The sequence below is a fragment of the Amphibalanus amphitrite genome, unplaced genomic scaffold (genome assembly GCF_019059575.1).
Source record: "Amphibalanus amphitrite isolate SeventyFive unplaced genomic scaffold, NRLGWU_Aamphi_draft 000255F_arrow, whole genome shotgun sequence".
Lineage (NCBI taxonomy): Eukaryota > Metazoa > Arthropoda > Thecostraca > Balanomorpha > Balanidae > Amphibalanus > Amphibalanus amphitrite.
The window spans coordinates 212,823-224,823 of NW_024881750.1; the positions used below are offsets into that span (position 1 = coordinate 212,823).

The following is a 12,001-nucleotide window of genomic DNA, read 5'->3' on the forward strand; positions in this document are numbered from 1 at the left end:
TGGTTGGTATCGAGTGATCAGTAATTGTCCCTCCCTCTCCGTCCCGACTGCGGCGTCACCCGCCTCGTTGTTTGCCGTCAGATGGACCCGATGCTGACCACCATAGCCTGTAAATGTGTGGAGACCAAGACACCCACGGCCGACCTAGATCTGTCTAAGGAAGACTACTACTGTCGCGGCATTGACGCCATCGACGGCCGGCTCATCGGCTGCTGCAACCTCGTCACCAGTACCAGGTAACAGAATCGGTTAATAGCACCAGGTAGCGGGTACTGACACCAGGATAGCCGGGGTAATAACACCAGATAACGGGTAACGGTGGCGGGTAACGACACGAGCACCAATTAACGGTCCACTTAATGGCCCCCTATCTGCATTTGTCCCGCTGATTTCCGAGACGTGCCTACATAAAGATAAAACTTTCCTGGCTTTGTGAAGTTAGCACTAAACCCGTTAGTAGATCGTGTAGATACTAGATAGAATGATTTTTCATAGCTGAAGGTGTAATTGCTATTGGCAGGATGATTCGCCCGAGCTTCAAGGTGCCGTTTCTGCTGATGTGCGGCCTGCACAGGGAGAGGATGCGCCGACACCACTGCTGCCCATCGTGTGGCGTGTTCTGTACTCAGGTGAGCGTCTGCTCCTTGTGGCGACTGGACATATTCAATAGAAGAACTAGGCAGATATTCATGTTGTAGGCGCTAAGGGCCAATGTTCAGCATTTCTCCCCCACCTTCCTCGAATGACTGACCATGACTGACCAGCTACGAGTGGTGTTGTTGACGCCTTTGTCTGCGTCGGCAGGGAATCTTTATGCGGTGCACACACGAGTGTACGCCGCACCTGTTCCACCGCAAGTGTGCCGCCCAGGTGGGCGATCTGATCATGTGTCCCCACTGCGGCAACTCAGACGACCTGAAGACGGTGCAGCTAACCATCCGCACCGGGCGCACACCGACCTTCTACCACCAGCAGGGCGTGCTCAAGAAAAGGTGAGAAATCGACCATCCGTTTTATACCAACAGCAGGGCGTCAAGAAAAGGTAGGTCACTGACCACTAATTGTCAATTGATGGAACCTCCGTATACTGGCATGAACCATGGACGATGTATACGTCCCGGCGGACCTCGTTATACAAAGGTCTATGACCTGTCTTATACTTACCACCACTGCAGAGCATGCTTAAGAAAAAGTGACTGGTGAGCCACCGCCTATCTACATTCAGTCATAAGCGTGCTGCATTGGCCAGGCGGTAAACTGTACGCACGGGTATGATTGCCCTTCGCTGCAGCATTCGACTGTCGTGCCCTCCCATTCCCCGTTGACGTAATACCGCACTGCTCAGTGGTACTTTACTGACCGTGTGTGTTCTACCCTCCGTCGACAGTCGCAGCGCGCGGATGGCCATCACTCGCGGTGTGGAGCGCGCCGGGGCTCTGGGAGCTGACGGGTTCAGCCGACCGTCACCCCACCTGAGTCCGTACCGACTGACACTGCCTGACGGACGAGTACTGGCAGCCAACGGGATGCCCGTCGGGCCGGACAGGTCAGCTGACAGTCCACCAGGGAGAGTGGGAAGGGAGGCAGAGTGCAGGTCGGGGCCTGTCAGGAGTGTGAATATCTTAGGAGTGTCTCTCGGCCATTTTCAAGTTGGCCGTGTGGCTCGGACAGACTGGGGAAGGGTTTTCGGATTAAATGAACGCTACGAGCTCCAAGTCGACTATGTATGCTCGTCCGCCTAACTTCGTCAGCCGTCTGACTCGTCTGTCTGACTAGCTTAGCTAGTCTATTCGTTTGTTCAATATCTGACCGATCTATCCACTCATCTGACCTGTACCGGCCGTCTGCCGGCCTACCAGGGAGCAGCTGGAGCGCAGTCTGCTGGCCGTCACCCAGTCGGCCGCCACGGTCGGAGGCGAGCCCAAAATTCTCATCAAGGACCAGCTCAAGTTCCTGCGCTCGTCAGACCTCGAGAAACTGATCTCCATGATTGGTACGTTACATTTGCGTTACATAGCCGGTAGACAGTGACTGGACCAATGGGTTATAGTCGGTACCTCCTACACTGTTTCTCTGGGTTACTGGGTTTTGTACTGTGTTTCTCTATATCCCGTCGACTTCTGTTTCAAGTAATGGCTGTGTACGCTACTCCATTTCAGGACTACGTGAGCTAGCTATCATTGTTGATTATAGCCTTTTAGTTTTGTTACTCTTTTACATCTTGTCATTGTGATTGGCCACATTTGGAATACTCCCGCTGTTACTTGCTCACGGCGGCGTAGCCATTTACACGAGTGGAACCATCTGATATGCTCCTGCAATCTATATTTACCCTTTCTATCTATCATCGCCCGGCTTACTCGTGATGCGCCACAGCTCAGGGCTGGTCGCCCAACCAGAAGTACCGCGAGTGCGGCCAGCAGACCGCCCTGCACGTGTGCGCCGAGCACGGTCACGTAGCCGCCTCTCACCTGCTGGTGACCGCCGGCGCCGCGCTCGATCCTGTCGACCGCGACCTGCAGACGCCTCTGATGGTGGCTGCCGCGCGCGCCCAGAACAGCGTGCTGAAATACCTGGTGACGGCCGGCGCCGCGCTGGACGCCAAGGTACGTGGGCCGGCGGGTGGCACCGCAGTATGCCGTGTGATTTTCTAAGTTTTATTTACACTTGATAGTCCATCTCTCGAGACTGTATCTCCTGTGCTATCATTTCGCACATACTGACTGTTGTGTACATACTTGTGTATTTTCTTGACCGTGCTATTGACGTGAGTTATGCGCCGTGCTCTGGGCAGGGCGAGGACGGTATGACGCCGCTGCACTTGGCGGCCCAGGCCGGTAACCTGGAGGGCTGCCACTACCTGCTCTCCAGCGGTCGCACAGAGACAGGCTATGTGAACAGACAAGACGACGGTGGCTGGACGCCCGTCGTCTGGGCCTCCGAGCACAAACACCCAGTCGTGGTCAAGTGAGTCCTCATCGCAGATACAGGATGATTGTGAACTGAGTCTCCACAAACTTAATATCTTGATCAATTAGTGTAATGTCGGGCGCTTGACGTTTATGAGCCTCCGCCCTCCTGACAGTGGACTATGGTTACGGTTGGTGGGAGGCCGTAGCCAGGCGAAGTCAGTGAGGGGACCGGCCGTGCGCGGCTATGTGGGCACGTTAAACTTTGGACTCAAAATTTTGCCATAGAACTGGAATTGCGCGATCGGAGGGTAGAGGGCAGGGTCACCGCAACAAGCTTCGCTTAGCGGGGCTCTGTCCTTGTGAATTCTTCAATTCAAAAGGCTCAGGCTAAATTTCTCCCGTGTTTATTTCTTACGTTATTGGCTACCGCCAGATAAGCGTTACAGCCCTGACCGCGGGCCGTTTAGTGACACTCTGGGATGCCCGTCAGGTACCTGCTGGAGCGCGGCGCCAACCCGCAGCTGTGTGACGAGGAGCAGAACACGGGCCTGCACTGGGCCGCCTTCTCCGGCTCCATGGAGATTGCCGAACTGTTCCTGGCCGCCGGCTGCCACGTCAACTCTCCCAACGTGCACGGCGACACACCGCTGCACATCGCCGCCCGCCAGCGCCACTACCACTGCACGCTGCTGATGCTCGCGCACGGCGCTAACCTCTACCTGAGGAACCGCGAGGGGAGCGTCCCACTGGACTGCTGCGGCCCGGACCGCACCGACACTCGCCTGGCGCTGCTGCTCAACATGGAGCTGAGCCGGTTGGCCGAGCGCAGCCGCGCCCGCCGCGGCGAGCGGGTGCTGAGCAACGACGTCAGCCGCGGCAAGGAGAAGCTGCCCATCCAGGCGGTGAATGATTGTGACGACTCGCCACTGCCCTCCGACTATGTGTACGTGGCCGAGAGCTGCGAGACGATGAAGCTGAACATCGACCGCACCATCACCAGTCTTCAGGTGAGAGTCGGGCTGACTGTGGCTCTGTCGCTCAGTTGAGCCTCTGCCGGACGTGTCTTAGTTTTTAGCGTATTTGCTTCATTGGTATGGATCTTGTGTGATGACATATTTTGTCAGTGTCTCAGCGCGTCTGTCATTGACTTGATATGCATGCTTCACGTCAGCGTTATATCTGCAGGCTGTGTCGGTCTACCTTAGTATTCCGCGGGTCATGTGGTATATGTGTGGACGTCGGTCTTGTATTCGACGTGGCCTGATCCGTGTCGTTTATTGCCTGGTCCGTGACCGGACCCTGACCGCCCCTCTGTGTCCGTGTCTCCAGTCGTGCGCCTGCGTGGACAACTGTATCTCCTCGGACTGTATGTGCAGCCAGATCAGCCTGCGCTGCTGGTACGATCCCGACGGACGGCTGCTGCCAGAGTTCAACTACACTGGTGAGTTATTGTGGTTCGGCCCTCAGCCTCTTAGCAGGGTGTGCCCGAACTGTGGGCTGTGTAGCGAGTCGGCTACTAGGCTGTAGGGAATATGGGATCAATATCGATGGCTGTCAAGTGTCAAGGTTTCAACCAGAATCTCGTAAGTTGACACACTGAGTAATATGGTCCATATGCTTAGTGATGATTCCCCTTTTCCTTTTTGGAAGTCCCATTTGATCACTGAATGACTCCTTTCCCCACCTCTGCTGCACAGACCCACCGATGATCTTCGAGTGTAACCGGGCGTGCGGCTGCAACCAGCTGACATGCAACAACCGGGCCGTGCAACACGGCATCACGTGCCGCGTGCAGATGTACCGCACGACGGACCGGGGCTGGGGTGTGCGCGCCCTCAAACACATCCCCAAAGGCACCTACGTCTGCGAGTGAGTCTGACTGGGCGGCCAGGGTGCTGGGATGGGTGGGGTACTCTGTGCTGTCACGAGGTGCTGGTGCGCTAGTCATTTCTAGTTACGAGCGAGCGAGCGCAGCGAGCGAAGCGAGTCTTTTCAATATAACGGAAAAATCTCAGCATGAGCGGCCCGGCCCGGCCCGGCCCGGCCCGGCCTGTAACGCTTTTGAGAGCCTTATATCTCAGCAACCGCTGGACCGATTGGCCTGCGGTCTTTTTTGCTGGGTAGCCCCATCCCTTCTACCCCGTAATAGACTACTTTTGATACATCTCAGTGACCGTCGTGGCACGTGCCACGTGAAAAGTCAAGGGTGTTCAAGCTGTTTTGCAAAAGTAGTGATTTTGACAGACTCATATCTCAGCAGCCGCTTAGGCGATTAACTTGCGGTAATTTTTGTAGGGTAGCAGCATCCCTTCTACCAAAAATAGGGTACTCTCGATGCATGTGGGTCACCCCCAGTGCACGTGCAAAATACAACAATAAGAGGTGTCAAATTTGTTCCCATTTTAATAACTCGGTAATTACTGGGGCAATTTCGCTGAAACTTGGCATACAGGTAGGCACCCACCAGGCAATGCATTCCCATGTGTTGCGGTTAGGGTGCTACTGCACGTGCGCACGTGCAGGGGGCGCTTCCAGATCTCGAGAACGGCTGGGCCGTTTGCGCTCAAATTTGGTACACGGTTGGGGACCAGTTAGTAGGGTGCCGTGCAAAAGTCAGTTTGGACCCCGTTTGCACGTGCGCACGTGCAGAATGCCGCTTCCAGATCTCAGGAACGGCTGGGCCGATTGCGTTCAAATTTGGTATACTGCTAGCGACCGGTTAGAAGGGTGCTTTGCGCAAGCCCGTTGGAATTACCCTCTCGCCCTTCCGCACGTGCAGGGCTCACTATCTCGCTCGCTCGTTCTTCGCCCAAAAGGCGTTTTACTGGTTTATGCTGTTCCGTGTAGGTAAATTAACTTCAAGGGGAACGAATGACCGTTTTGCATTTGCTTTAATGGAACGCCTGCTTCCGATAATAAGGAATTGGCGCTATCCTGTGTTTGTGATTACACTGTTGCGAAGGTCTTGGCCCCAATCATCACCACATCCTGGTGTCACATAGCCTCTAACTAGGCTAGCTGGCGCCCGGAGAGGCCTGCATATGACCTCCGCGGTCTGCGATGCCGTTGACCTGAGCCTCGGCTGTGTGTAAGTCCCGGGTGCACCGTCTGATACCGTGCCACCCATTCATACAGGTACGTCGGCGAAATAATCACCGACTCTGCGGCCGACCAGCGCGAGGACGACTCGTACCTCTTCGACCTGGACAACCGTGACGGCGACACGTTCTGCCTGGACGCGCGCCGCTACGGCAACGTGAGCCGCTTCATCAACCACCGCTGCGAGCCCAACCTGGTGCCCGTCAAGGTGTTCGTCGACCATCAGGACGTGCGCTTCCCGCGGATCGCTCTGTTCGCCTGCCGCGACGTCGAGCCGGCCGAGGAGCTCGGGTGAGTCTTGGAGACGAGGAGCAGGGGGGCTGGGGAGCTAAGGTGATAGGTACCCGGGGAAGGAGTGGGTCGGCTGAAGAGTTGAAGTCGGCGATGGTCAGTCAGGTTCACTAATCGAGGGGACGTGAAACCAGCTCTCGGTCAAGAGGCTGAGATTAGAACTGTTGTGGATCCGCACGTAACTTCTCATGCTAACTTCTCTGTATGATAACGAATTATAATGCAGGCTGAGATTAGAACTGTTGTGGATCCGCACGTAACTTGTCATGATAACTTCTCTGTATGATAACGAATTATAATGCTTGGCTTATCAAAGAGTGTTTTCACGGCAGTGACTTGCAGTTATAAGTGACCTCTGACTTTACGGTTTCAGTTTCGACTATGGTGAAAAGTTCTGGATGGTAAAGTACAAGATGTTCACTTGCAAGTGTGGCTCGCCCAAGTGCAAGTACTCGTCGGAGAGTATCCACGTGACACTGGCCAACTACAACAAGAAGCTGGCCGAAGCCGAGCAGAAGGCGGCCAAATGACACCCGGCGCACGGTGGGCCCTGCTGACGGTAACGTCTGGCGCACAGTGGGCTGTGCTGACGGTGACGCCCGGCTAAAACGGTCAGTTCACGGCGCCCTGCCGCCGCTGGGAATGGCCGACCTCGCCAGTGTGAGTGAAGTGTCCCGATGGGCATCCGCTGCCGCTGTGCAGCCTTTTTGGGGACGTGTGGCGTATTTCTGTTTAGTTCATACTAGTAGCCGGGATCATTCTCATTGTACCTAATATCCACCAGAAGGATGTTTTCTACAGGTCCGTACGTCGAACTATTTGGAATTCTGACATTTTGTACCAGAATGAAGGAAGCATTTAAGCTTCCCGCTTGTGTGGAAGGGCCCGAATGTTTTATACAAAGGTTGACGGTAGGTTTCATTTCTTAAATTGTTTGTTTTAGTGTTAGCTATCAAATGCCGCTGGCTTTCAGGTGACATACGGTACCTCATTTGAGCGCGTGTGATTGATGAACTGCCATCAAATTTTGTCAGGTGTTTGTAGACTGTTGCTGACCAGTAAAATGTCCCTGGGGTCCGGATGATAAACTTTTTTTCCGGATTCCGCCAGATCTAGGATATTGGACTCCATTGCTTTGGCCCTGTGATCTGTCCGTGGCCAAATGTCGAGCAGCGCCATTTCGCTGCCAGGTAGCCAGGGTTTGGACAAATACATTTTGATCAATAATATGTCGGTTGTATTAGTTATTGCCACACATTGATAAATATTTATTTGGATCTTCATTGCTTCCGCGTCGTACGTCTCCACCGAAACATTTAGCGTAGCACCGTTCAGGAACGAGACCTGAGGTCTTCAGATCGGCATGGTTGGTGTATTTCTATTCTGCGGTTACTAATAGGTGTCCTGCTTGTAGTCATTTTCACATGTTCATACATTATGCAAGTATTTCAAAGACTTCCCTAAGTAATACGTCCGTTTAATATTGCAGCATTTCCAACAGCTGGACAATCGGCAAGTTAAGTTTTCCCTTGCGTGCAACGTTGCATGATATCAAATGGAAGTTGATGTAGCAGCAGTTCCTCCTTTACTGCGGTTGGTGCAGCAATTCCATCACTGCATCAGTTTCCTCACTGTACCTGGTCCGGCAGTAGCAACTGTTCCCTCACTTCAGCTGGTGTGGAAACAGCTGTTCCCTCACTGCAGCTGGTGCAGCAGCAGCAGCATCAGTCCGGTGACGGTGGCCGCTGCGCCCGTCGCGGCGGCTCCGTCGTATCCCTCCACCAGGACGTAGGGCAGCCCGCCGCCACCGCCGCCGCCGCCGTTTGGCGCCTTGGTGCCGTCACCTGGCGTTGGGAAGGGGGGAGCGTCATCGGTTAGCACTGGAGTGTCTGTCTATGGCCAAACCGAGCCGATCACGCTAGTAAGACACCATGTGTCTACCGGGTGAGGCCATGGCCTCACTCGAACGGCGAACGGTCGTCGTTTATAATTCACGCGTCGGCAGTGGTTGTTCTTGATCGGCCAGCTTTTTTCCTTTTGTCAGCCAACTTCTTTGTTGGTAGACTGGGCTTGGTACAGAAAGCATGGTCGCTGCTGTCCTTCAGCCTTCATTTAATTCAACCTTTGTTACAGCTCTCTACAAGATCGATGCTAGCTGCGCAGTTGACAACACAAGAACCTTACCTAGTAATTACTCGTAGTAAAGGACTTCGCTGCCCAACTACCAGTTGCGCATCGTGGCTAAAAGTGACCTTCCACAGGAGCTCAACTGTTTATGTGGAGCTCTGGGGAGCCATAGGGACAGTAATGCCTGGCAGTGCCAGACAGTAGGGAATGGTGGGGATTGGTGGAAAGTTGCTGTTACTGCGTACTTTCTTGCTGACTGGTTTCACTATTTGGGTTCTTTCATTGGCTAACATTCCAGGAAATGCCTCAGTATTTATATACATCCATAAATCCTGCTGAAGTATATCAGCAAGTGGTTAAAGACTTCCTTTGTGTGTTTCTAACGACTGTTGAAACCGACCATTTCGCCACTTTCTGGACCTTTCAACAGATTACTACGTGTCGACGCCTGGGATGGTTACCTGTGTTGCAGAGGTCGCTGGTGCAGGTCCAGTAGTACATGGTGAACTCGTCGTTCACCTCCTTGCCGTCTGCGTGAGGCAGCGAGTTCTCGCAGCCCCTGGTGATCTGAACGACAACACCTGTTGGAAATGGGGGCTCGAGTCAGTCGTGGTTGGAAGGCTTGCTTAGAATCGGTGCACAAAACGACACATCAGCTGATCATATACGGGTTCCCGGTGCTTGATATTATTATTTTTGTCATAATCGTTCCAAGCCGAGGCATTCATGTCTATTCCGAAAGCTATGACCAATAACCTTGATTCGATGATATTCGGAATATATTTCAGGAGCACGCAGTCGGGGGATAATTTTGCAGTTCACAGCAAACCGAATTTACCACAGCAGTGAAGCATATTGAATTATCGGGTTATTGATGGTTTGTGATGGCTCATTACCTATCTGAGCTGGCGATAGTTCAATAAAGTACCGGGTTATCGGTTTATTGTCTGGTGGGTGGTGACAGCACACAAACTGAGTTATCGATGTCCGGTAATGACTTGGCACTAGCCCTAAGTGTACCTAGAAGTGTAAGTACAGTACCTTAGTGATCGGTGAATCGTTTGGTAATGGCACAGTACCTGGCTAATCGATGTATGGTCTGGTAATGGCACAGTACTTGGGTTATCGGTGTACTGTCTGGTAATGGCACAATACCTGGGTTATCGTGTATTGGCTGGTAATGGCACAGAACCTTGGTTATCGGTGTATTGTCTGGTAATGGCACAGTACCTGGGTTATCGGTGTACTCCTGGCGGGTGACGGTGCAGTACTTCCGCTTGCAGGGCAGGTACGGAGCGCCGGAAGTCACTTTCTCGGGGGCCTTCTCGCAGGTCTGATCGTCCGCGTTTCCGACGCATGTGTAGCAGTTCTTAACGGATGCCCCTGCGGAGATATAATATGGCGGAATGAGTAAAAGGCTCAAGTAGCGTATAGTCGCTCGAAATAAGCGATGACGTTGACATTTCTTTGTTGGAGACATAGACAATGAAAGTAGACGACACTGAAACTTTTTTTCCGTTGAGCACATTGTACCACAAAGGAACAGATTTCAACTCGTCATTGATGACTAAGGTGATGTTCGAACTGTGCTAGTTTACCGAAACATTTCTGGCTAGCTGGTCACCGATCCGCGCGCATCACCCTCTTTGCCGAATGCAGAGTCACGGTTTCGATTTAGAACGACTCAAGTTACGACTGAGGTTCAATTGGAGTTAAGTGCAGCTTCGATAGGCATACACTCAGTGGCACACATCAATATAGTATGACGGAAATATTTTCAGAGCGAGATGTGAAACTTCTTTTTCCTAGAGTGCAGGCACTTTTACCGGCATATAGGGCCTTGCTTTTACCTAAAGATGCCAAGGCTGTCCTTTGGCATGCCAGCCTCGCGGAGCTGTTGCTGTTACTTGTCACCCGAGGTGATTCGAAGAGTAGAGGGCATCGAGCTCGATGGCTCGATGCTTCGAGCCGAATACACGGATCGGGCGCCACCTCAGCCTCACACCAAAATTAGGAAATACAGCGAATGCCGCGTCAGTCCCCGGTAGCTGGTCACATACTTACCGAGGTTGTCGGCCCGGGCTGGCGATGCAGCCATCAGAGCCACCACTAGCAGCGTCAAACGCTGCATCTTGGGTCAGTGGTGTCCCGTCGATGGGTCAGAGCCTCCTGTCTGCAGGTCGCTCGGCGGGTCGGTCGAATCTGTCGGCCGCTCGGCCGTCCGTCGGTCCTCAATCGGTGCTCCCCGACACCGCTGCCTTTCTCTCGCCTCCACAAACACTTGTGTCCTCAAGAGCGCAGCCCGCTCGCCACTCGCCGTTCTATGAGGCAGTTGGCGAACAGAAGGTGTTCCGATAGCGGCACGAACTGATAGCAGGATGACGGCTCACGGCGCCAGATAGGGCATCCGGAGACGGTGGGCAGACCGCGTCACTCGCGCTGAGCGCCGAGGCGATTGCTGATGTCGGCCGTAATCCAACGATAAGATCTGATAGGTTCTAATGGTGCTGATTAGCGGTATACGTACTTTGCCCGTCCGGGACCACGGCGCTCAGGGCTGCTGATCAGATACATTGTATTTCTTTTGTCCAGCGTAGTGCTTGTTTATGAGGATTGAAACACAACCACCATACCTCCGCTTTGCAATTGAACCTTCGATGTTCTTCGCAGACAGACAGCTAGGCGGCCGCAGGCAGGCTTACGCATGTTTTTTTTATACGTCCAGCGTTGCCAGACCTTTTATTTGCCGTGAATAATGTTACGGCTATCGAGTGGCATTTGCAGGCATAACAATATGTCACACCGATTTCTTTAGGTCCACTGAACCTCCCGTCGGCTCTATGCACAAACAGAATATAGAGTAATAGCTGGCGATTTGACCGCGGCGCATGCACGCTGCGTTCGGTGGATTTTGTTACCCGAGTAACATTGATCTCACCGTGCGTGCGTTGATTAATGTTGTCCGCTCGGGCCCGGTGGCCGGATCTAATAGGCAACCACTTGTGTGGTCGGCCCTATTAGACAGATCGCCTGGGTAGTTGGCCTTTTGGGCCGCCTACCGCGTGGATCAGTTCAAGGTCAGCCCTATTGGTAACCCGTGGTTGTGGCAACTCTCCAGGGTGCATTGGGAATAGGCCCTATAAGCATTGATCCTCCATGCCTATACATAGGCAGCCTGATTAGATGACCGTCCGTAAAGATAGCTCTTCTTGGTTACGGCCACCAACTGAAAAGTCTCTCCACGGCGCGGTGGTGCCTAGAGGGGAAGTCGTCAATTATCAAAAGGCTGATAGTTGTTCGTCAATAGGAAATACGAGTAGATGAATCACCCGTCTTCACACAGTTTTCCTATCGTGAAACGGCTTCTATATTAGTTTATTTACAAATTCCTCGACGAACTATGGTTTCCATGGAAGGACTTGTCTGCAGGGCGAAGTTGCTGTTATTAGCAACGAATAATTCTCGTCCCTTTCGCGCGAAAGAAGTGTTATTGGTTCTCAGAAGGTACTCAACTTTAGCTTCATCGCTGCTTGAAAATAACCGAATGGAAAAGCCATTCGGTTATGCAGCCA

At 53.0% G+C, this 12,001-nt stretch overlaps 2 protein-coding genes across 3 annotated transcripts in view; one reads left to right on the top strand and one right to left on the bottom strand.

The window, feature by feature from the left end:
* Window positions 1-7,529, top strand: part of LOC122386535 (histone-lysine N-methyltransferase EHMT1-like) — a 50,575-nt gene extending 43,046 nt beyond the window's left edge. For both annotated transcript variants that reach the window (XM_043375818.1, XM_043375817.1), the window contains 12 exons: window positions 82-236; window positions 521-629; window positions 805-992; window positions 1,388-1,546; window positions 1,860-1,993; window positions 2,377-2,606; window positions 2,795-2,967; window positions 3,403-3,919; window positions 4,242-4,353; window positions 4,610-4,781; window positions 6,048-6,302; window positions 6,676-7,529. In XM_043375818.1, coding sequence (XP_043231753.1) covers window positions 82-236; window positions 521-629; window positions 805-992; window positions 1,388-1,546; window positions 1,860-1,993; window positions 2,377-2,606; window positions 2,795-2,967; window positions 3,403-3,919; window positions 4,242-4,353; window positions 4,610-4,781; window positions 6,048-6,302; window positions 6,676-6,832 — 2,361 coding nt within the window. In that variant the 3' untranslated portion in view covers window positions 6,833-7,529. The remainder of the gene's footprint in view (window positions 1-81; window positions 237-520; window positions 630-804; window positions 993-1,387; window positions 1,547-1,859; window positions 1,994-2,376; window positions 2,607-2,794; window positions 2,968-3,402; window positions 3,920-4,241; window positions 4,354-4,609; window positions 4,782-6,047; window positions 6,303-6,675) is intronic.
* On the bottom strand, window positions 7,517-10,855 carry LOC122386536. The gene is made up of 4 exons (XM_043375819.1): window positions 10,494-10,855; window positions 9,660-9,812; window positions 8,891-9,010; window positions 7,517-8,146 (listed from the first exon to the last, which is right to left on the bottom strand). Exons 1-4 carry the CDS (start codon window positions 10,558-10,560, stop codon window positions 7,998-8,000), a joined length of 489 nt encoding a protein of 162 aa, XP_043231754.1. The 5' UTR covers window positions 10,561-10,855; the 3' UTR covers window positions 7,517-7,997.
* Between the last annotated feature and the right edge of the window lie 1,146 nt (window positions 10,856-12,001).

Coding starts and splice junctions, on each gene's coding strand:
- LOC122386536 (XM_043375819.1), bottom strand. CDS start 10,560: ATGCAGCGTTTGACGCTGCTAGTGGTGGCTCTGATGGCTGCATCGCCA. Junction 9,011..9,659: donor GGAGTACACCGATAACCCAG/GTACTGTGCCAT, acceptor CATTTCCAACAG/GTGTTGTCGTTCAGATCACC. Junction 8,147..8,890: donor CAGCGACCTCTGCAACACAG/GTAACCATCCCA, acceptor TCCCAACGCCAG/GTGACGGCACCAAGGCGCCA.